Source organism: Pelophylax lessonae (genome assembly GCF_965119305.1).
Source record: "Pelophylax lessonae genome assembly, chromosome: 6".
NCBI classification, from domain to species: Eukaryota; Metazoa; Chordata; class Amphibia; order Anura; family Ranidae; genus Pelophylax; species Pelophylax lessonae.
In genome coordinates this window covers 213,259,902-213,284,520 of record NC_138773.1, presented here as the reverse complement: position 1 = coordinate 213,284,520, position 24,619 = coordinate 213,259,902, and the positions used below count along the sequence as shown (strand labels likewise).

At 46.3% G+C, this 24,619-nt stretch overlaps 1 protein-coding gene across 2 annotated transcripts in view; it reads right to left on the bottom strand.

The window, feature by feature from the left end:
• The window catches only part of ADPRH (ADP-ribosylarginine hydrolase), a 72,138-nt gene extending 49,192 nt beyond the window's left edge, over positions 1-22,946 (bottom strand). The window contains exon 1 of one of the 2 annotated variants that reach the window (XM_082260910.1): positions 22,835-22,946. In XM_082260910.1, coding sequence (XP_082117036.1) covers positions 22,835-22,882 — 48 coding nt within the window. In that variant the 5' untranslated portion in view covers positions 22,883-22,946. Of the gene's footprint in view, positions 1-9,788; positions 9,856-22,834 lie in introns of those variants that run through there. The other variant, XM_082260911.1, reaches the window with a different exon arrangement.
• Between the last annotated feature and the right edge of the window lie 1,673 nt (positions 22,947-24,619).

Sequence of the window (24,619 nt, the reverse complement as noted above, 5' to 3'; positions counted from 1 at the left end):
TGGTTAAAATCAAAGTAAATAGAGTTGGGGCTTTCTCACTTGTTATACTAAAGCGGAATGAAACCCATAAGCAAACTTTCATTATATGGCAGCTTACCAATTATTAGATGTGATGGCTACATTCATTTTCTTTTTAGGCTTTCTTTCCTTAATTTTCCCCTGGGAATCTGGTCAGTACATCCATTGTTTTTTTCAAAAGAACAAGCTGTGCTGCAGATGCATCAGTTACAGGGATGAGACAAACTATTTACCACTAAAAGGGGTACTTACAATGATCAGTTTTATTTATGTAAAACCTATAACCAAAAAGGAACAAAAAACTGTTGCTGTAATTGCTTATAAAGTCTGAACTGGCAGTTGGCTTCAATTTCTTAGCTAATCTAAATCTGCTAGGTCAGTGGTCCTCAACCCTGGCCTACAGGGCCCACTAACAGGCCAGATTTTAGGTATTACCTTGGGGAGATGCAGACTAGAGTACTGTAATCACTGAGCAGCAAATGATATCACCTGGGATGTATTTCAGTTATCTTGAAAATCTGGCCTGTTAGTGGGCCGTGTAGGCCAGGGTTGAGGACCACTGTGCTAGGTTATCGAACACCCCCCCCCCCCCCCCAGACAGATACAGCTGCTTTTCAAAAGTGCCCCTGTTCTCCTTCATCCAGAGTAGGGGCGTTCTAATACAGGAGGTGTGTTACTGGCCAGGTCACCAGGTGAAAACAGAGGGGAAAAAAAGCCTTAAAAAAAAAAAAAACGAATGCAGCCACCACATCTAATGGCTGGTAAACTGCAATATATGACATTTTCAGTTTTGGGTTTTATCCCGCTTTAAAGTGACTGTAAAGTTTATTTTTTAAAAATAAACAAACATGTTATACTTCCCTCCTCTAATTGGTTTTGCACAGAGCAGCCTGGATCCTCCTATTCTTGGGTCCCTTGTTCCTGCTCCTGGCCCCTCCCTCCTATCGAGAGCCCCCAAAGCAAGTGGCTTGCTATGGGGGCACCTGAGCCAAGCTGCAGCTCCCCGTGTCCATTCAGACATAGAGCTGCCGTTTGCTGTCACAGACTCTGATTGACAGCCGCGGGATCCATTTGCGCCGCGGCTGTATCTCAGCCAATCAGGAGGGAGAGTCCCAGGACAGCTGAGGGACTCGTGGACATAGCTGGAAAGAGAGGGGGCACAGGTGCTGCTGCACACAGAAGGCTTTTTGTCCTAATGCATAGATTGCATTAAAGAGGAAGTAAAGTCCAAAAAAAAATCCGAGAAAAAAAAAAAGCCCTGTAAAGAGAAAGGCATAATGAGCTAGTATGCATCGCATACTAGCTCATTATGTAGTACTTACCTTAAAACGAAGCCCCCGCCGTGCCGCCACCTCAGCGACAGGACGGCGACGTGTCCTGCCGTCCCGCTTCCGGGTTCGCGTCCTCCGGCCATCTGATTGGCCGGAGGCGCGATTACATCACTCCCGCGCATGCGCGCGGGAGCCGCCGTTCACGGCACTGACCTCTGAAGGAACGGCACGGGTGGCCGTTCCCTCAGAGCGCCTGCGCCCATGACGTCATCGGCAGTTTGCGCTGTAAATATCTCCTAAACGGTGCAAGTTTGGGAGATATTTATAGCACCTATAGGTAAGCCTTAATATAGGCTTACCTATAGGTAAAAGTTATACAAGAGGGTTTACAACCTCTTGAAGATAAAAAACCTCCTTGACTTTATAACTTCTTTAACCTCAATTACATCTTCAAACATACTGGTTACAACATCACTCTTTTCGGCTAACGCTCCACATCACTGCTGTTCACTCATTTTTCCACTCAGTATTACATAGAGCAGTGGTCCTCAACTCCGATCCTCAGGGCCCACTAACAGGCCAGATTTTAAGTATTACCTTGGGGAGATGCAGACTAGAGTACTGCAATCACTGAGCAGCAAATTATATCACCTGGGATGTATTTCAGTTATCTTGCAAACCTGGCCTGTTAGTGGGCCCTGTAGGCCAGGGTTGAGGACCACTGACAGAGTACTTACCAGTAGGAAACGATCAACTAATGCTGATTCACACACACCCTACCATCTTCCAACATGCCTTATGGTTACAGAGCATATGCCAATATCCGCCCCCCTTTTATTTTTAAGGTGGAACTTTACTGAAATTAAAAAAAAAAAAAATGGAGGGACGTACAGACCTCTACAGGCTAGACAAAGGCACCCTAACTGCCATTAGGTATCAGGATGAACTCCTTGGACCCATTGTCACACCCTACGGTGGTGCAGTGGGTCCTGGGTTCCTCCTGGTGCACAACAATGCCCAGCCTCATGTGGCGAGAGTATGCAGCCAGTTCCTGGAGGATGAAGGAATTGATACCACTGAATGGCCCCCACACTCGCCTGACCTAAATCCAATAGAACACCTCTAGGACGTTATGTTTTGGTCCATTGGATGCCGCCAGGTTGCACCTCTGTCTGTTCAGGAGCTCAGTGATGCCCTGGCCAAGATCTGGAAGGAAATACCCCAGGACACTATCTGTCATCTCATTAGGAGCATGCCCCAATGTGGTCAGGCATACATACAAGCATGTGGGGGCCATACAAACTACTGAGTACCATTTTTAGTTGCTGGAATTAAATTTCAGCAGAATGGACTAGCCTGCTGCATCATTTTTTCACTTTAATTTTTGGGGGTGTCTTTGAATTCAGCCCTCTGTAGGTTGAAAATTTTCATTTCCATCAAACAATGTGGCATCCTTTCCTTTCCGAACACATTACCCAGTCCATACCAGTATAGATATCTATTATGATATTTTTTTTTTTCATAGTGTTTCTATAATTTTTTTGAGCAGTGTATTTTAAATTAATTTTATCCATGCAAAAATTCTCTGCCTTTAGTACTACTTTAAAGGGGTTATAAAGTCAGAAGGTTTTTTATCTTAATGCATTCTATGCACTAAGATAAAAAAAAAACTTTCTGTGTGCAGCGGCCCCCTCAGCCCCCCTAATGCTTACCTGAGCCCCCTCTCAATCCAGCGATGTCCACGACTGTCTCAGGCGTCCGGGACTCCCCTCCTCACTGGCGAAGACAGAGGAGTGGTGCCATTGGCTCCCACTGCTGTCAATCAAATTCTGTTAGCCAATGAGGAGAGAGAGAGGGGGTGGAGCCGAACCGCAGCTCCATGTCTGAATGGACACAGGGAGCTGTGACTTGGCTCGGGTGCCCCCATAGCAAGCTGCTTGCTGTGGGGGGACTGAACAGGAGGGAGGAGTCAGGAGAGCCAAAGAGGGACCCGAGAAGGAGGATCCGCAGTTGCTCTGTGCAAAATCACTGCAGAGGTAAGTAGAACATGTTTGTTATTCTAATTGAAAAAAAAAAAAAAGAAAAGACTTTACAATCACTTTCATATAAAAGATTTATATCCCCCTCCACCCTTCATATAGCGTCATCCTTGACTCCCAGTTAAAATACCCTTTATATCTTCTGTGTGTGTGTATATAACAGTATCTCACAAAAGTGAGTACACCCCTCACATTTATGTAAATATTTTATTATATCTTTTCATGTGACAACACTGAAGTAATTACACTTTGCTACAATGTAAAGTAGTGAGTGTACAGCTTGTATAACAGTGTAAATTTGCTGTCCCCTCAAAATAACTCAACACACAGCCATTAATGTCGACAGCTGATGGTGGCAAGTGACATGCTGCATCTGGGTGACAGGTGATGGTGGCAAGTGACATTCTGCATCTGGGTGGCTTTTATAGGTATCTAGGTTTATAGGTATTTATGCCATTTTTCTATGTTTTGGGAAGCCATTTAATAAGTTATTTTTCAAGCCCTTTAATTTTCCCAGTTGTTTACTTTTAATGTTTCCAACTGTAATAAACACATCCAGATTTTTGTTGATTTTTCAAACATTTATACCCCTTTCACACTTGTGCGACCTAAAAGTCACGCAATTTTGACTGGATTTGAAGCAATGCCTATATCTATGGACCTCAAAACGCATCAAAGTTAGACCAAAGTAGTGCAGGGACTACTTTTAAGTCGCACCGATGTGATCGGTACTCATTGGAAATCATGGGGTACGACTTTTCATGTGACTTTGCAGTCCCAAGTCACACAAGTGTAAAAAGGGGCCTTAAATGTACAGAATATCAGCACCTGTTATCAGCTGAGAGGCGGACGACAATCGGTATCAGCCCTGGAAAAATGGTCTATCCCTACCAGCAACTATAGATCAATTCAGCAACAGATCTCCCCAGCAACAATAGATCTCCCACAGCAAAATACTCCCAACAACAATAGATCTCCCAGTATCCAATAGAAACCCCCCCCCTTCAACAGTAGATCTCTCCTACCAACAATTGAACCCCCAGAAACATTAATGCTCCCCCACCAGCAGCATAGACCGCCGCAGCAACAATAGATACCCCCCAGAAACAATAGACCCTTCAGCACATGCCAGCACCTATTGGCATAATATACATTTAGTGCTGGAGGTGCCAGCACAGCGATCCTGCTGAAAAAAGCCTTGGGCCTAATCCACAGCCGTGTACTACAGAGTGACCACAGGGATGCACAAGTGTCATCCCTGTATAGGCAGTCCCATTCGTGTCTATTGGGGTGCAGTGGCTGCTCCTAATATTACAGCTGTGCAGGACAGCATAGACTCCCTCTATGTCCCTGTGAAGCCTCCCTCTGTCCCTCTATGACCATGTGAAGTGTCCCTTTGTCCTTCCATGTCCCTGTGAAGTCTCCCTCTGTACCGCTGTGTCCCTGTGAAGTCTCCATCTGTCCCTCCATGTCCCTGTGATGTGTCCCTCTATGTCCCTGTGAAGTGTCCCTCTATGTCCCTGTGAAGTGTTCTTCTGTACCTCCATGCTCCTGTGAAGTGTCCCCTTTTCCTTCCATGTCCCTGTGAAGTCTCCCTCCATGTCCCTGTGAAGTGTCCCTCTAGGGTCCCGGGGAAAGTATCCATCTGTCCCTCCATGTCCCTGTAAAGTCACCCTCTGTCCCTGAATGTCACTGTGAAGTGTCCCTCTGTCCCTCCAGGGTCTTGTGAAGTGTCCCTCCATGTCCCGTGAAGTGTCCCTCTGTCCCTCCAGGGTCCTGTGAAGTCTCCCTCTGTCCCTACAGGGTCTTGAGAGGTGTTCCTCTGTCTCTCTATGTCCCTGTAAAGTCTCCTTCTGCCCCACTATGTCCCTGTGAAGTGTCTCGCCAGGGTCTTGTGAGGTGTTCCTCTGTCCCTCCATGTCCCTGTGAAGTCTCCTTCTGTCCCTCCATGTCCCTGTGAAGCCTCCTTCTGCCCCACTATGTCCCTGTGAAGTTTCCCTCCAGGATCTTGTGAAGTGTCCCTCTGTTTCTGTGAAGTCTCCCTTTGTCCCTCCAGGGTCTTGTGAAATGTCCCTCCATGTCCCTGTAAAGTCACCCTCTGTCCCTCAATGTCACTGTGAAGTGTCCCTCTGTCCCTCCAGGGTTTTGTGAAGTGTCCCTCTGTCCCTCCATGTCCAGTGAAGTGTCCCTCCATGTCCCGTGAAGTGTCCCTCTGTCCCTCCAGGGTCCTGTGAAGTGTCCCTCCAGTGTCTTGTGAGGTGTTCCTCTGTCTCTCTATGTCCCTGTGAAGTCTCCTTCTGCCCCACTATGTCCCTGTGAAGTGTCCCACCAGGGTCTTGTGAGGTGTTCCTCTGTCCCACCATGTCCCTATGAAGTCTCCTTCTGTCCCTCCATGTCCCTGTGAAGTCTCCTTCTGCCCCACTATGTCCCTGTGAAGTCTCCTTCTGCCCAACTATGTCCATGTGAAGTCTCCTTCTGTCTTACCATGTCCCTGTGAAGTCTTTCTGTCCCTCCATATCCCTGTAAAGTCTCCTTCTGCCCCACTATGTCCCTGTGAAGTCTCCTTCTGCCCCACTATGTCCCTGTGAAGTCTCCTTCTGTCCCACCATGTCCCTGTAAAGTCTCCTTCTGCCCCACCATGTCCCTGTGAAGTCTCCTTCTGCCCCACTATGTCCCTGTGAAGTGTCCCACCAGGGTCTTGTGAGGTGTTCCTCTGTCCCACCATGTCCCTGTGAAGTCTCCTTCTGTCCCTCCATGTCCCTGTGAAGTCTCCTTCTGCCCCACTATGTCCCTGTGAAGTGTCCCGCCAGGGTCTGGTGAGGCGTTTCTCTGTCCCTCCATGTCCCTGTGAAGTCTCCTTCTGTCCCTCCATGTCCCTGTGAAGTCTCCTTCTGTCCCACTATGTCCCTGTGAAGTCTCCTTCTGTCCCTCCCATGTCCCTGTGAAGTCTCCTTCTGCCCCACTATGTCCCTGTGAAGTCTCCTTCTGCCCCACTATGTCCCTGTGAAGTCTCCTTCTGCCCCACTATGTCCCTGTGAAGTCTCCTTCTGCCCCACTATGTCCCTGTGAAGTCTCCTTCTGCCCCACTATGTCCCTGTGAAGTCTCCTTCTGCCCCACTATGTCCCTGTGAAGTCTCCTTCTGCCCCACTATGTCCCTGTGAAGTCTCCTTCTGCCCCACTATGTCCCTGTGAAGTCTCCTTCTGCCCCACTATGTCCCTGTGAAGTCTCCTTCTGCCCCACTATGTCCCTGTGAAGTCTCCTTCTGCCCCACTATGTCCCTGTGAAGTCTCCTTCTGTCCCACCATGTCCCTGTAAAGTCTCCTTCTGCCCCACCATGTCCCTGTAAAGTCTCCTTCTGCCCCACTATGTCCCTGTGAAGTGTCCCACCAGGGTCTTGTGAGGTGTTCCTCTGTCCCACCATGTCCCTGTGAAGTCTCCTTCTGTCCCTCCATGTCCCTGTGAAGTCTCCTTCTGCCCCACTATGTCCCTGTGAAGTGTCCCGCCAGGGTCTGGTGAGGTGTTCCTCTGTCCCACCATGTCCCTGTGAAGTCTCCTTCTGCCCCACTATGTCCCTGTGAAGTCTCCTTCTGCCCCACTATGTCCCTGTGAAGTCTCCTTCTGTCCCACCATGTCCCTGTAAAGTCTCCTTCTGCCCCACCATGTCCCTGTAAAGTCTCCTTCTGCCCCACTATGTCCCTGTGAAGTGTCCCACCAGGGTCTTGTGAGGTGTTCCTCTGTCCCACCATGTCCCTGTGAAGTCTCCTTCTGTCCCTCCATGTCCCTGTGAAGTCTCCTTCTGCCCCACTATGTCCCTGTGAAGTGTCCCGCCAGGGTCTGGTGAGGTGTTCCTCTGTCCCACCATGTCCCTGTGAAGTCTCCTTCTGCCCCACTATGTCCCTGTGAAGTGTCCCGCCAGGGTCTGGTGAGGTGTTCCTCTGTCCCTCCATGTCCCTGTGAAGTCTCCTTCTGTCCCTGTGAAGTCTCCTTCTGTCCCTCCATGTCCCTGTGAAGTCTCCTTCTGCCCCACTATGTCCCTGTGAAGTCTCCTTCTGTCCCACTATGTCCCTGTGAAGTCTCCTTCTGTCCCTCCATGTCCCTGTGAAGTCTCCTTCTGCCCCACTATGTCCCTGTGAAGTCTCCTTCTGCCCCACTATGTCCCTGTGAAGTCTCCTTCTGCCCCACTATGTCCCTGTGAAGTCTCCTTCTGCCCCACTATGTCCCTGTGAAGTCTCCTTCTGCCCCACTATGTCCCTGTGAAGTGTCCCGCCAGGGTCTTGTGAGGTGTTCCTCTGTCCCACCATGTCCCTGTGAAGTCTCCTTCTGTCCCTCCATGTCCCTGTGAAGTCTCCTTCTGCCCAACTATGTCCATGTGAAGTCTCCTTCTGTCTTACCATGTCCCTGTAAAGTCTTTCTGTCCCTCCATGTCCCTGTAAAGTCTCCTTCTGCCCCACTATGTCCCTGTGAAGTCTCCTTCTGTCCCACTATGTCCCTGTGAAGTGTCCCACCAGGGTCTTGTGAGGTGTTCCTCTGTCCCACCATGTCCCTGTGAAGTCTCCTTCTGTCCCTCCATGTCCCTGTGAAGTCTCCTTCTGCCCAACTATGTCCATGTGAAGTCTCCTTCTGTCTTACCATGTCCCTGTAAAGTCTTTCTGTCCCTCCATGTCCCTGTAAAGTCTCCTTCTGCCCCACTATGTCCCTGTGAAGTCTCCTTCTGCCCCACTATGTCCCTGTGAAGTCTCCTTCTGCCCCACTATGTCCCTGTGAAGTCTCCTTCTGCCCCACTATGTCCCTGTGAAGTCTCCTTCTGCCCCACTATGTCCCTGTGAAGTCTCCTTCTGCCCCACTATGTCCCTGTGAAGTCTCCTTCTGCCCCACTATGTCCCTGTGAAGTCTCCTTCTGCCCCACTATGTCCCTGTGAAGTGTCCCGCCAGGGTCTTGTGAGGTGGTCCTCTGTCCCACCATGTCCCTGTGAAGTCTCCTTCTGTCCCTCCATGTCCCTGTGAAGTCTCCTTCTGCCCAACTATGTCCATGTGAAGTCTCCTTCTGTCTTACCATGTCCCTGTAAAGTCTTTCTGTCCCTCCATGTCCCTGTAAAGTCTCCTTCTGCCCCACTATGTCCCTGTGAAGTCTCCTTCTGTCCCACTATGTCCCTGTGAAGTGTCCCACCAGGGTCTTGTGAGGTGTTCCTCTGTCCCACCATGTCCCTGTGAAGTCTCCTTCTGTCCCTCCATGTCCCTGTGAAGTCTCCTTCTGCCCAACTATGTCCATGTGAAGTCTCCTTCTGTCTTACCATGTCCCTGTAAAGTCTTTCTGTCCCTCCATGTCCCTGTAAAGTCTCCTTCTGCCCCACTATGTCCCTGTGAAGTCTCCTTCTGCCCCACTATGTCCCTGTGAAGTCTCCTTCTGCCCCACTATGTCCCTGTGAAGTCTCCTTCTGCCCCACTATGTCCCTGTGAAGTCTCCTTCTGCCCCACTATGTCCCTGTGAAGTCTCCTTCTGCCCCACTATGTCCCTGTGAAGTCTCCTTCTGCCCCACTATGTCCCTGTGAAGTCTCCTTCTGCCCCACTATGTCCCTGTGAAGTGTCCCGCCAGGGTCTTGTGAGGTGTTCCTCTGTCCCACCATGTCCCTGTGAAGTCTCCTTCTGTCCCTCCATGTCCCTGTGAAGTCTCCTTCTGCCCAACTATGTCCATGTGAAGTCTCCTTCTGTCTTACCATGTCCCTGTAAAGTCTTTCTGTCCCTCCATGTCCCTGTAAAGTCTCCTTCTGCCCCACTATGTCCCTGTGAAGTCTCCTTCTGTCCCACTATGTCCCTGTGAAGTGTCCCACCAGGGTCTTGTGAGGTGTTCCTCTGTCCCACCATGTCCCTGTGAAGTCTCCTTCTGTCCCTCCATGTCCCTGTGAAGTCTCCTTCTGCCCAACTATGTCCATGTGAAGTCTCCTTCTGTCTTACCATGTCCCTGTAAAGTCTTTCTGTCCCTCCATGTCCCTGTAAAGTCTCCTTCTGCCCCACTATGTCCCTGTGAAGTCTCCTTCTGCCCCACTATGTCCCTGTGAAGTGTCCCGCCAGGGTCTGGTGAGGTGTTCCTCTGTCCCTCCATGTCCCTGTGAAGTCTCCTTCTGTCCCTCCATGTCCCTGTGAAGTCTCCCTCGTCTCTCTGTCCTTGTGAAGTGTGCCTCCAGGGTCCTGTGAAGTCTCCTTCTGTCCCTGTGAAGTGTCCCTCAATGTCACTGTGAAGTGTCCCTCCAGGGTCCTGTAAAGTGTCCCCGTGACTCCACCCGCAGAGCTGTGCTGACAGGACATGACGTATTCATGTCAGAAATGAGAAGTTACTAGAAGTGATGCAGCCCTCCCTCCCTCCCCCCGCCATGTGTAGTGTAGATGGGAGGTGCGGCTCTCCTCCAGGTGACATACACATACACATGAGATCTCAGCTGTACAGACAAGCACCGCTCACCATTAGCAGGAGCCCGGGGATCGCTCTGTTCCTCACCATCTACATCCATTTACAGTTCTCTGCACACTATCTGTCATTATCAGCAGCGCCATCTAGTGACAGCTCCCGGGGAGTGCCTACAGCCCGGCTAGTCCAGGGAGGGACCCGGAAGTGTGGAGAGTAGGGATAGAACCAGGCATGCATTCAGCATCCCATAATCTGTATCGTCTGCGCAATTGCGCATGCGCCGATTATACAAGCGATGTGATGGTGGGGAGAGCCCAAAGAGCAACTCTAACAGTTAACCCCACATCCGCCGGGCAGATGTATTCATACAGTAGAGTTGGGTTAGGTGGGTGCCAGTCTGAATTGTGAGTGGTTGGGGGTGGGCTTAGTCTGGGGTGTCAGTGGTTGGGGGTGGGTGAGTGTCAGTCAGGGGTGGAGGGTCAGTCTGGGGTGTCAGTGGTGGAGGGTCAGTCTGGGTGTCAGTGATTGGGGGTAGGTGGGTGTCATTAGTTGGAGTTGGACAGACAATAACACTGGCTCTTTTCTGACACATTGACACACAGGATAAATGTTTCAAAAGCGTCTCTACTCTCTCCCCAATGGCCCCAGTTATCAGTCCTCCGTAACAGGGGTCCTACTAGAGCTGCAGGATTTTGAATAAAATGAGAATCGCAATTGTTTTGCTTAGAATAAAGATCACGATACTGAAGATTATATTGTAATATCATTGGTCAGGCAACGCACTGACACCTTTGCGGCCATTGTGCTATGTGCTGGGTGTTCAGTGTGACCCTGCGTCTTTAAGGAGGGGTGGGCTCCCTCCAGTCACCTGTCCTCCATCTATCTCATCAGAATGCATGTGCTCCCATTGTGGAGACTCTTTAAGGCCCCTTTCACACACTCCGTTCGTTGGTCGGGGTCCATTTTTCTCAGCGGGGGATCGATCCGCTGATTCCCCGCTGAGCAGGAGTATGACAGCTGTGTCTCTGCGCTGTGTGCGGAGACACAGCTGTCAGTTCCCCATGCATCTCTATGGGGAAAATTGGATGGGAACGGACCGTCGGTCCATTCTCACCTGATCCCATCCGATCCGATGCGCTGGACGGGTGGAAAATAGGGTTTCCATCCCTCCAGATTTGACAGATCAGATCGGATGTCAACTGACATGTCTCCACTGACATCCGATGCCCCATAGGGATGCATGGGGGGACCGTTCAGATCCGCCAAAAAAACATCTGAACGGTCCGCCTGTGTGAAAGAGCCCTAAAGGTAGAGTTAGGGACAGCAGATATCAGGGTGCCTTGCCGTGGACTGCAGCCTACGCATGTATTTGCAAATAAACCCCTGCTTTTAACGCATACTGTTAGACAGGTCAATTCGCTTGGTCGCTGGCTGGTTGGTAAGTAGTGACTTGAAATCCCCTTGCTTTTTTGATCCACGATCCTGAAGAACCTTTTTTGTTTTAAAGATTTACAACTCCTGAACATTAAGTTATCAAACAAGATGGCAACAAAATAAGACATAATACTTTGCTTTAATCAAACAAGATAAACTAATGTAGCAGCTAGCACACACAAAGGTGATATACAACTTCCAATACACCATATGATATACACATTTTAAACAAAGTCCTATGTGTAACCAACTGCTGTGACATGACGATCCTTTCTTGACTTAGCCCACTGTGAGGTCCCGTTCACACTGGGGCGACGCTACTTTGCTGGGCGACCTAATAGGTCGCGGCGCGCTGCTCGCACCGCGACCTCGGAGCGGCCGGCAGGGAGTTCATAACATTGAAGTCTATGCAGGTCGCTCCGGGTCGCCCCAAAGAAGCTCCGGACCCTTTTTCTAAGTCGGAGCGACTTGTGTCGCTCCTATTAGAACGGGTCCGCAGCTTCTCTATGGAAGGCGACCTGTCAGGTGACCAGGTCGCCCCAGTGTGAACGGGGGCTGACAGTGCAATATGTCAAAACACTCACCAGAGAGTGAATAACATCCAGCATTCAATTATAAACACTTGCACCCAAAGTGTTGCACTGTGCTCCTTATCCGTGATAACCTTCCACCATTCTTTGCAATCACCAGACAGTAAGCCATTACAAGGCTTGAGCCATTGCCATAGAACCTGGTGACATCATATCCAGAACTGTAGGGGGTTAAGAGGACTTCAAAAGGAACCAGCGATAGATGGTCGCAGCTCCTACCACAAGGTTGTGGTGGCAATGACGAAAGCGTGTAGGCCCCTCGCGACGCGCTTTGTGCACATGCATGTTTTTAGGGAGCCGCCTAATAGGCCATCTATCGGTTCCTCGTGAAGTCCTCTTAACTCCCTACAGTTCTGGATATGATGTCACCAGGTTCAATAGCAATGGCTTACCATCAGGTGAGTGTATAGAAGGGTGGAGGGTTATTACGGATAAGGAGCACTGTGCAACACTTTGGGCGCAAGTGGTTATAATTGAATGCTGGATATTATTTGCTCTCTGGTGAGTGTTTTGACTGAACGCACTGTCACAGTGGTCTTTTGAATCAAGAAAAGATCGTCAGTTCACAGCAGTTGGTTACACATAGGACTTTATTTATCCAACACATGGACTTTTTTTCATTTAAGCGCTGCACCAAATTGGTTTATCATATGCTTCTCTACTGCTTTATGCAATTCCTACTGCTCATATTTGGGTCAATGGAGAGCTTTCTGAAACCCTTTTCTTTACACAGGGGCAATAGACGGGGGTGCACTTGTCACCCCTGCTGTTTGCCCTGGCCTTGGAACCTCTGGTGGCACATATTCGTGCCTCGCTTGAGGTTGTTGGGTTTATATAAGGCCCCCCACACAGATGTCCTCTCATATGCTGATGACACCTTGCTGTACTTGGGTGAAATGCAAGGAACTATGCAGGCGGTGTTGACCCTGATCAACAAATGTGGAGCCTTATCTGAGTTCTCCATAAACTGGAATAAGTCGGTTCTCATGCCCCTTGATCCTCTACCTAGCCCCCTTCCTGAATGTGAAAAATCGGTGCAAGTAGTATCCACCTTTCGATACTTAGGTATCCAAATCTCTCCCAACCCTAATTGATATATAGAGTTAAATTGGCTTCCTCTGTTGCGTAACATTCATGAGAAATGCACAACTTCCCCTATCTGTAGTTGGGAGAATTAACCTAATTAAAATGGTGTGGGCTCCTCGACTATTGTATATATTTAACAATTCTCCAATCTGGATACCTTGAAAATGGTTTATGCGTATAGACTCCCAATTTCGTGACCTAATCTGGCGTAAAAAAGACGGCCCAAAATAATTTGTCTTCATTGCAAATGGGAAAAGATCAAGGTGGTATGTATGGCTGTCCCAAATTCTAGAGCATACTATATTGCTTCACAAATTAAGCAACTTGGGGATGGGGACATTTGGACCCGTTGGACTCCATTAGGGCTCTACTTATACTCCGAGACTCAGCCTACTCTGCTTTTACACACCTAGGAGGCAGGGTTCATCCATATAACAAATAATGCACTGACTGTCATGCTCCTTAAAACTTTATGGACATATGTCAAATCAACCTTGGGCATCCAAGGCTTCTTTTTCAATACTCCGATCTGGCCTAACTCTCAAAATAAAGAGATACCTAAGTTGCAGGAGTTTGAGACTTGGGAGAAGCTAGGGGTTGGGTATATGTCTCAGTTGTATACAGGTGATATACCCAAATCCTTTATGGATTTACAACGGAATTCGTTCTTCCCAAGAGCCAATGCTATAGATACTTGCAGAGGAGACATTCTCTCAACTCTTAATCTCGCTTATCTAAGCTCAAGTTGACAGAACATCCTATTGAGAGAGATGCGTTATTGGCAACTGACAAAAGGGGCATGATTTCATAAGTATATTCCATTATGCTAAATTCTATACAGAAAGCATCCGCATTACCATCCAGAAGAGGCTGGGAGGAAGATGTGGGTGACATTGATGGAGACACCTGGGAAATATGCCTGTCATCTTCACCTCTAGTATCAGTTCCTGCATCACCGAAGCTCTCACCTCTTTTTTCACTACACAGGGCTTATAGAACGCCACTTCAGTTGTATAAGTGGGGGAAGTAAAGATACTCCTCCTTATCCAAAATGCAAACGTGAACAGGGGGGACCTTCTTTATATGCTATGAATTTGAAGATGTCCCAGGCTCTTTCACTACTGAACAGAGATCATAAGTACCATTTCACAGGTATATAACTTACAGCTTTCTAGAGACCCAATTACCTGTCTTTTGGGAGCTCCGGAAGAGAAGGCTTTAAGTTTCGGTTCACACTATGGCGACACGACTTTGGGACGACTTAATGAAGTCGCCGTGCACCGCGACTTTGGCGCGGCTCGCACCAACTTCACATAATGGAAGTCAATGCAAGTCGCTCCGACTTCGCCCAAAAGTAGTGCAGGAACCTTTTTCTAAGTCGGAGAGACTTGAGTCGCTCCTATTAGAACGGTTCCAATTGCACAGAATGGAGCACGACTTGTCAGGCGACCAGTGGGAACAGTGTGAACCGGCACTAACTCCAAATGCTAATGTAGCAGTGTTGCCTTTACTTTATGTTGCACATAAACTAATAGCCCGGTTTTGGATTTCCCCTCACGTTCCAACCAGAAAACAATGGATGGAACAAGTAAACGCTTTGCTTATTCGTGATTGGTTGACCTACCAACATCGAAATGTACATAAAAAAATTTTCTCTCTTTGGCAACCCTGGCTACATGCTCCAGGTCTAGCGCCACATCAGCTGGTACTAAAAAGATTATTGGAAGGCTGAAATAAAACAGGGAATTCTTTTGCTTGGTGAGGGGCATTTTCATTAGGTCGTCCCCCCCCCCCTTTTTTTTCCCCTTTCTCTCTCTTTTTAACTTTTCCTTTTGTTGCGTGTGCAATTTTAAGATGTAATTACGTATACTGTTCTGTATACTATGCAGTATTTGTTTTTGTACATTACTCAAGGTCTGCATGTACTATACATTCTTGATGACTAGATGTTGTTTTGCACGTAATATAATAAATGTTGTAGTATGGACTATTGCTTTAACCACTTGCCGACCGCTTATTGTATATAAATGGCGGCAGAGAGGCACCTACAGGCAGAATCACATATATATACGTAATTTGCCTAGGAAGAGCTAGGGGGCGTGCGCGTGCCGCCGGCGGCGCGCTCCCGCCCCGATCGTCAGCGGGGAAGCCGGCACGTGTGTCAGGCGGCTCTGATTGCCGCCTGACACCGGCGATCTCTCCCCACTGAGAGAGAAGGACGGTCGGCTGATGTAAACACAGCCGTCTATCCTTCTCCCTGCAATGATCACAGAGACCATGTGATCCTGCTATATAGGATCGCATGTCTCTGTGATCATCTCACAAGCCCAACCCCCCCCCCCCCCCCAGTTAGAATCTCTCCCCTAGGGTCACATTTAACCCCTTGATCACCAACAGTATTAACCCCTTCCCTGCCAGTGGCATTATTACAGTAACAGTGCATATTTTTAGCACTGATTACTTTAGTAATGTCACTGGTACCCCAAAAAGTGTCAAAAATTTCAGTTAGGGGTCCAATCTGTCCACCGCAATGTCGCAGTCCCGCTAAAAATCGCAGATCACCTCCATTACTAGTAAAAAAAAAAAACAAACAATAAACAAATGACCTAAATCCTTGCCGTAGTTAGTAGACGCAATAACTTTTGCGCAAACCAATCAGAATATGCTTATTGCGATTCTTTTACCAAAAATATGTAGCAGGAAACAAATTGTCCTTAAAAGGTAAAAAATTTTGATTTTTAATTTTTTTTGAGAATGTCATATAGCAGAATGTGAAAAACATTGTTTTTTTTTTTTCAAAATTGTCGCACTTTTTTGTTTATAGCGCAAAAAAAAAAATTTGCACAGGTGATCAAATTCCACCAAAAGAAAGCTCTATTTGTGGGGAAAAAAGGACGTCAATTTTATTTGGGTACAGCGTCGCATGACAGTGCAATTGTCCATTAAAGTAACGCAGTGCCAAATCGCAAAATAGGGCCTGGTCATTAAGGGGGAAAATCTTCCACTCCAGAACTGGTTAATTTAACCACTTGCTGACCGCCCACAATAAATTTACTGCGGCAATCAGCCCCTCACAGGCAAAGCGACGTAGGACTATGTCGCTAGCCTGTGAGGCTCTGGGGAGTGAGCGCGCGTCGCCGGAGGCACTGATTACTGTAGTAATGTCACTGGTAACCCCAAAAGTGTAAAAAATGTCAGTCAAGGGTCCGATCCGCAATGTAGCAGTCCCGCAAAAGAAAAGTCGCAGATCGACGCCATTACTCATTAAAAAAAAAAAAAACAACAAAAATTACAAAAATATTTCCCTTAGTTAGTAAAAGCAATAACTTTTGCGCAAACCAATCAAAATACGCTTTTTGCGATTTATTTTACCAAACATATGTAGCATAAAACAAATTGGCCTAAAATGTTAAAAAAAATTAGATTTTTACATTTTTTTTCATATAAAAAAAAATGTGAAAAATATTGTTATTTTTGCAAAATTTATGCTTTTTTTTGTTTATAGCGCATGATCAAAAAATCGCACAGGTGATCAAATACCACCAAAAGAAAGCTCTGTTTGCGGGAAAAAAAGGACGTCAAATTTGTTTAGGTACAGCGTTGCACGACCGCGCAATTGTCCGTTAAAGTCACGCAGTGCCGAATTGCAAAATAGGCCCTGGTCAGGAAGGGGGTAAAATCTTCCGGGGCTTAAGTGGGTAATGTACATGCTGTAACGTGTAAAACCAACTTCTCTTATAATAAATCTTATCTTTCTTTGATCAAAAAAAAAAAACAGCCTGTGGATTAACTCCTTAGGTTCCACAGTGAGTATACTAAGCATGCTTTACTGCATATACATGATTTTACTGTTGTGGGTTTAGTAAGACTTTAAAGTGGAACTTTACCTATAACAGTTTGGTAACAATTATTGGTCTTTAACAAAACAACATACATTCCACATTAATAATTATAATACCAAAATGATTGTGTGCTGTAAATTGCCTCCAGGATTGCTTCTGTTTACTTGCTGAAGGCAGCCATTTTGTTGAAGCCCAGAGTAGTTACTTCCTTATTGGAAACTCTTCCCCTCTCCTTGGTCTCAAAAACTATATGTCACTTTCTGCAATTATATACTGTAGTTGCCAACATTTGAAAAAAATTTCCAGGGACACTTTGCAGCACAGCTATAGATTACTTACCACGCCCATTTCACTGAAGCTCCGCCCACTCCACATAAATAATCTCCGCCTACTTATCAACAAATTATAAGGTCTACTCAATAAAGAGAGAATTACAAGAAATTGAAAAGGCAATTTCAAACTTAAGGCCAAAGTAGCAGACTTGGAATAATTCTCCCATTCAGCTGCACTACTTCTGCTTAAAGTTTAACCACTTGCCGACCGGTCACGTTGACCGTACTGCGGCAAAGTGGCTCGATATCGTCCAGTGACGTAGACCTACGTCGCTGGACCCCTCCCCCTGTGGGCAGCGCGCGCCGCCGGAGGCTCGCTCCCGCTGTATTCAGTCACAGCGGGAGTCAAGCCAGGGGAGGAGAGGTGGTGATCACCGCCGCTCTTCCCCGATTGTTGGGGAATCGAGTCTGGAGATCCGCCTGCTTGTGTAAACAAAGCGGGCGGATCTCCTAAGTGACAAACAGTGACAGATTGCAGGATTCAGCATAGCTGAACCTGCGATCTGTGCCTGTGTCACTCAGTCCCCTCCCCCCACACACGTCAGTAAGCACCAGGCATACATTAACCCCTCCCTCTCCAATAAAGTTAACCCCTTTCCTGCCAGTGTCATTTTTACAGTAACAGTGCATATTTATAGCACTGATTACTGTAGTAATGTCACTGGTACCCCCAAAAGTGTCAAAAATGTCAGTCAAGGGTCCGATCTGTCCTCCGCAATGTCGCAGTCCCGCAAAAAAAAAAAATCGCAGATCGCCGCCATTACTAGTTTAAAAAAAAAATAAAAAATTGCGTAACATTCATGAGAAATGCAAACTTCCCCTACCTAATTAAAATGGTTTGGGCTCCTCGACTATTGTATATATTTAACAATTCTCCAATCTGGATTCCTTGGAAATGGTTTATAGACTCCCAATTTCGTGACCTAATCTGGCGTAAAAAGACAGCCCGAAATAGTTTGTCTACATTGCAAATGGGAAAAGATCAAGGAGGTATGTATGGCTGTCCAAGATTCTAGAGCATACTATATTGCTTCCCAAATACAACAACTTTGGGATGGGGACATTTGGACCCGTTGGACTCCATTAGCGCCCTACTTATACTCTGGGACTCGGACTACTCTGCTTTTACACACCTAGGAGGCAGGGTTCATCCATATAAAAAATAATGCACTGACTGTCAAACACATGTAGCAGTAAACAAATTGGCCTAAAATGTTAAAAAATTTTGATTTTTACATTTTTTGGGGGGGGGGGGGGGGGGGAATTTCATATAAAAAAATTTTAAAAATATTGTTATTTTTTTCAAAATTGTCGCTCTTTTTTTGTTTATAGCGCAAAAAGTAAAAATCGCACAGGTGATCAAATACCACCAAAAGAAAGCTCTATTTGTGGGGAAAAAAAATTTAGTTTGGGTACAGCATCGCACGACCGTGCAATTGTCCGTTAAAGTAACGCAGTGCTGAATCGCAAAATATGGCCTGGTCAGGATTGGGGTAAAATCTTCCGGTCTTAAAGCGGTTAAAAATACGCTCATTGAGAATTTTTTTGTCAAAACATGTAGCTAAATAGATTTTGGCCTAAATATATGACAAAAATTGAATATATTGGATATTTTTTAACTGTCAAAGTAGAAAAATATTGTTATTTTTTTTTAAATTGTCGCTTTTTTTATCAATATATCGCAAAAAATGAAAATTGCACAGGTGATCAAATACCACCAAAAGAAAGCTCTGTTTGTGGGAAAAAAAGGACGTCAAATTCGTTTAGGTACAGCGTCGCATGACCGCGCAATTGTCCGTTAAATTCACGCAGTGCCGAATCGCAAAATAGGCCCTGGTCAGGGAGGGGGTAAAATCTTCCGGGGCTTAAGTGGTTAAAGTGTGAAAGACCTGCTACCCGCATCTCAAGCCCGATGCAAGCATCCCCTATAGACCAAACTCCAAATATACAAACAAACTCCTACAATGGGCACGAGTATAAGTATACATAAGGAGTCCCCCTGTCCTCTCCCGGACTAAACAAAACTCAAAGAACAGCATTACTATGAACTTAGAACACCAAGACAGAGTCAGTTGTTTAGGGGAACATGATCAGATTCCCTGATAACCTCTAGCATGAGCTGATTATAAACTTCAATAAAGTGATATAAACTATTATGTATTACCATGTTCAAAGTACGAATAGATATGAATATGACTGTCACGTTTAAATCCAAATGTTAATTTAATTAAAATTCCCTGTCGTCTATGTGCACTACTATAGGGTGACCAGATTTTTAAAATGAAATCCAGGGACTTTTTTTTTTTATTGGCAAATGGTAAACTATTTCATAAGCATATTTTCCTCAAATTATATATGCAGTGTATGTGGTATGTGTTTATGGAATGATTGTATGATATATACATTATTTCTCACATTTCGTCCATGAGATTTTTTGAGATATGACTACCAAATGTTATGAAGATAAGATAAAGAAAAAAACAGTGCAGAGTTCAGGAGTGTGCTACTTACAGAGTGCAGAGCTCAGGAGTGTGTTACATAAAGAATGCAAGGCTAAGTAGCACTCAGGAGTGCACTACATAAAGAATGCAGGTCTTAGGAGTGCACTGCATAAGGAATGCAGGACTCAGGAGAGCGCTACATAAAGAATGCAGGGCTCAGCTGACCAGCCTCACCGGTGGCCAGCAATGCAGCCTCACCGGTGGCCAGCAATGCAGCCTCACCGGTGGCCACCCAATGCAGCCTCACGGGTGGCCACCCAATGCAGCCTTACCAGTGCCTATCCAATGCAGCCTTACGGTGCCTATCCAATGCAGCCTTACTAGTGCCTATCCAATGCAGCCTTACTAGTGCCTATCCAATGCAGCCTTACTAGTGCCTATCCACTGCAGCCTTACTAGTGCCCAGTAATGCAGCCTCACCAGTGCCTATGCAATGCTGCCTCACCAGTGCTCATGCAATGCTGCCTCACCAGTGCCCATGCAATGCTGCCTCACCAGTGCCCATGCAATGCTGCCTCACCAGTGCCCATCATCCAATGCAGCCTCACCAGTGCCCATCCAATGCAGCCTCACCAGGGCCCATCATCCAATGCAAACTCACCAGTGCCCAGCAATGCAGCCTGACCAGTGCCCATTCAATGCTGCCTGACCAGTGCCCACCTATGCAGCCTGACCAGTGCCCAGCAATGCTGCTTCACTAGTGAACATCATCCAATGCAGCCTGACCAGTGCAGGGGATAAGAGAGAAGGAGGAGAGCCAGTCGGATTATCACACAGGCCAGGATCGCCCGCTGTGTCAGCTATAATTTGAATCGCTGGGCGCCTGCCGTCACAGAATTCCTGCCTCCTGGATAAGCTCCTACCTATGATAAACAGCACATATCCCGGCATTGGACAAGTGTGCTGTCTATCAAATCAGCCAAACCTGGAGGCAGGGCTTTGTATGACGGCGGGCGCCTGGCGATTCAAATAAAGCTGACACAGTGGGCGATGCTGGCCTGACACCCCCCCAATGTGTGGCACCCGGGGCGGATCGTCCCCCGTTGGTATGCCACTGGCTTTGGCACCCCCCCCCCTCTGCCTCCGCACCCACCCAGGATCGGCCCTGCACCTAGCGTCGCCCCTGCAATCTGGGGACAAATCCGGACTGTACTGAGGACACTGTCCCCGGAGCCAGTCTGTCCCCGGAAATCTGGGACGTCTAGTCACCCTATACCACTAGAACCCTCACTCGATGGGATGGAGGGTGGAGAGATTGAAACAGAGACCAGCAACTTCTCCTCTGAGAGAGTCACCTCAGTGAGATCCATGACTCCCAAGAATTTAGGCAAGGTGCTACATACTCTATAATCCACCGTGGTGCTACATACTCTATTATCCGCCGTGGTGCTACATACTCTATTATCCGCCGTGTTGCTACATACTCTATTATCCGCCGTGGTGCTACATACTCTATTATCCGCCGTGGTGCTACATACTCTATTATCCGCCGTGGTGCTACATACTCTATTATCCGCCGTGGTACCGCCTTTCTTTGCAAATAACCCAAAGGAAAATCCTCAATGGTTACTCTGGCTGCCTTTAATAGGTCCCTGAAAACTCATCTCAGGAGAAGCCTATCACGCCTCCAACTAATCTTTTATCACTTCCATCAGCTCATTCCCCACAATAACAACCTTTTGTACCACTTGTCCCATCCTATTAGATTGTAAGCTCTTCTGAGCAGGGCCCTCCTAACCCTCTTGAATTTTATATTATTGTAACTGTACTGTTTCCCTTTTTTATTGTAAAGCACTGCATAAACTGTTAACGCTATATAAATCATGTATATTTTTTTCAGCAGGAATGCAGGGGGGAACACAGTTCTGGCACCTCCAGCAATGAATGTATGTAATGGAAAGGGTGTGCTGTTGTGGTCTATTTTTATGTGGAGATCTATTGTTGCTGTAGGGTCTACTGTTGAATCAGAGGTCTATTGTTGCTGGCTCCTGGAGGGTGTATTGATGCTGCCTGCTGGGAGATCTGTGGTTGCTGCTGGGAGGGACCCACTGTTGAGGGAGAGAATTATTGTTGCTGGCTCCTGGAGCATCTTTTGACGCTGGCTGCTGGGAGATCTGTGGTTGCTGCTGGGGTTCTATTTTTGATGGGGTGGTATTTTGCTGCGGGGTCAATTGTTGCTGGGGGGGAGGAGGGGAGTCTATTGTGTAGGGAATATATTGTTGCTTGGGTGGGGTCTATCGCCCATGGGGTTGTCTACTGTTGCTAGGGCGGGGTCTATTGCCGCTCACTGCAGGGGATCTATTTTACTATATTTCTAATTATCATTAACAAATTCAGTGCAAATCACCTAGCCCAAAATTATACTTGGTTCTGTATTCTCTATAAGGGATGGTACTGGGAGGTGGAACCAAGGGATGGTGTTTAGAGATGGGTAGGGAGCAGAAATGAAGGGTGACTCAGAAGGGGGGGGGGGGGGTTCCTGCACTATTCTCTAAGAAAAAAAGCCCTGATAATAATAATAATGGTACGAAATGTCCGAAGATGTTAACACTGAAGAGAAATAGCTTAGCTGTGATTGAAGCTGTGGCTGTGACTGTATTGGAACTGAAGGGGTTAACACTCTAGGGAGAGTTGTGACTGTATTAGAACTAAAAGAGTTAAAGTAGAATTATAGGCAAAACTTTTCTTCCATTTTGGATAGACGCAGGGGTCTCCAAACTACGGCCCTCCAACTACGATTCCCATTATGCCTAGTCATATCTGTGAATGTCAGAGTTTTACAATGCCTCATGGGACATGTAGTTCTGCACCAGCTGGAATAATGCCGTAGTTTGGAGATCCCTGGGATAGAGCAAGGGAGAGTTATAACTCTTTTCAGATTTTTTTTGCCATCTGTGTCCCATTGGGGAGACTTACCTTCACTTCCTCTCCCACAGCCAAACAGGAAGTGAGAGGAAATCCCAAAGGAATCCATTGGGACCCCCTAAGTCACTTGGACTAGTGTCCCCATTGGAAGATTTCCAATCTATTACTTTTCTGGGGACAACCCAAAATGTGGAGTTTTCTTTTAATTTCAATGATAAAGGGAAACAGGACAAATAGAGAGTGTGAATCTCCCCAACGGGGGGTGTTCTAATCCCTCTCCACTCTATCCACAAAGAAAAAAAAAAGTTTTGCCTTTAGTTACAGTATACTTTCTGGCAGCAGAGAGGGAGCTTGACAGAGGCTGAGCTTATATCTATAGAGGAGCAGAGGTGGGGGGCTCAAGGCTGGGGAAAGAAGAGATGTAAACAAATCAGAGCTGCCATCTCCTACCTTCCCTCTTTTCTCCATCGGATGTGATGCTGCTCCCCTCTGAGCCATCCAAGGCTCTCACTGCCTCAGCTGCAGTCCTATTAGCTTTACTGAGCTCTTCCCACGCTCCAGGAAGAGAAAAGGCAGAAGGCATAGTCCATCCCTACTGTGCTGCTGGCTAGGGTGGAGTAGGCTAACGCCTACTTCTCATACCGACAGAGAAGAGTACGAGAGCAGCTGGCTGGAGAGACCCCGTTCAGTGCTCAGTGCAGAGATGTTGGATCCAGAGCAGGAGCAGAAATGCCAAGCGCCCTATTACTAAAGCCCCGTACACACGATCAGATTATCGAACGATCTGTCGTCCGTTTTTTGTGGCATGCTAGTCTGATGTGGAAAGTGAAGAGGTTATTTTCATACGAATTTTCCCGTACGACAGAATTCTAATTCAGAAGTGATGTCATGTGTTGGATTGCTCTGTATGTGTTCTTTCGTCTCTAAGCATGCCTAGTCTTGCTCTTAAGATTTTTTCCCGTCGAAATCTGTACTAATGAGACGAAAATCGGACGTTGTATTACGGACGACAAAAATTTTATAGCCTGCACATCAGGATTTTGTCAGCCGAAAAGTCGGAGTCGGCTGTCGAAAGCACCATACTAACAATCCGAAAATCGGCAGATTGGTCGTCGGACGAATTTTCCCTACAGATTTTCTTATCGTGTGTACGGGCCTTTAGGCTGCATTCACACCTGAGCATCTTTCTGGCATTTTTTGCGTGATTTTGGGGCGTTTTAATGTGCGATTTGTACATTTTTATACAGCGTTTTTGAGCTTTGGAGTTTTTTTATTAGCCAATAAAGAAAACTATCATCTCTTGCATCATTTGTTGCTAGGTATTTCAGCTTTTTTTAGCTTAAGCCCCGTACACACATACCGATTGTCGGCCGAACGATCGGCCGTCTTTTGTCCAGTGTTGTTGTGTTGGTTGAAAAGTGTTCTAGACTGCACACAAATTTTGTCGACCAACAACAACCAACTTCAGAAGTGATGTCATGTGATGGTTAACTTTCCATGTGTTTTTTCTTCTCTGAGCATGCCCAGTCTTGCTCATCTGGGTTTTGTCGGCCGAAATCTGTACTGACTGACGAACAATTGGCCGTTCTGGTGACGGCCAACAAAAATTTTATAGCATGCAGACCAGTTTTGTTCGGCCGAAAAGTCACAGTCGGTTGTCGGAAGCATCATACTAACAAGCCGACAATCGGCCGATCGGACGTTGGCCGAACATTTACGGCCGACAATCGGTACGTGTGTACGGGGCTTTATCCCTTAGCTTTTATTTATTGTATTAATAATATTATTAATTTATTTTTGTTAGGGTTAGGGTGTTAATACTACTACTACTACTAATAATAGTAGTAGTAGTGGTGGTGGTGTAGTAGTGGTGGTAGTAGTAGTAGTAACAATAAAAATAATAATAATAATATTTTTATTATTATTATTAATAATAATAATAATAATTGATTGTAAAATAAATACACAAATAAAAATAATCAAAAATAAATAATAAATTCAATAAATGAATACTAAGTAATAGTAAATAAATAATTTCCCTCTAACCTTAACCACTAACCCTTACAAAAATAAAATAAAATAATAATAATAAAATAACTAAACACCCTAACACAAAATGAATACATAGATTATTATTATAATTATTAATAATAATATTTTTTTTATTCAGGTTTGGGTGTTTTATTATTATTTATAATAGTTTATCTGATATTTTTTAAGTTTAGGGGTTAAATA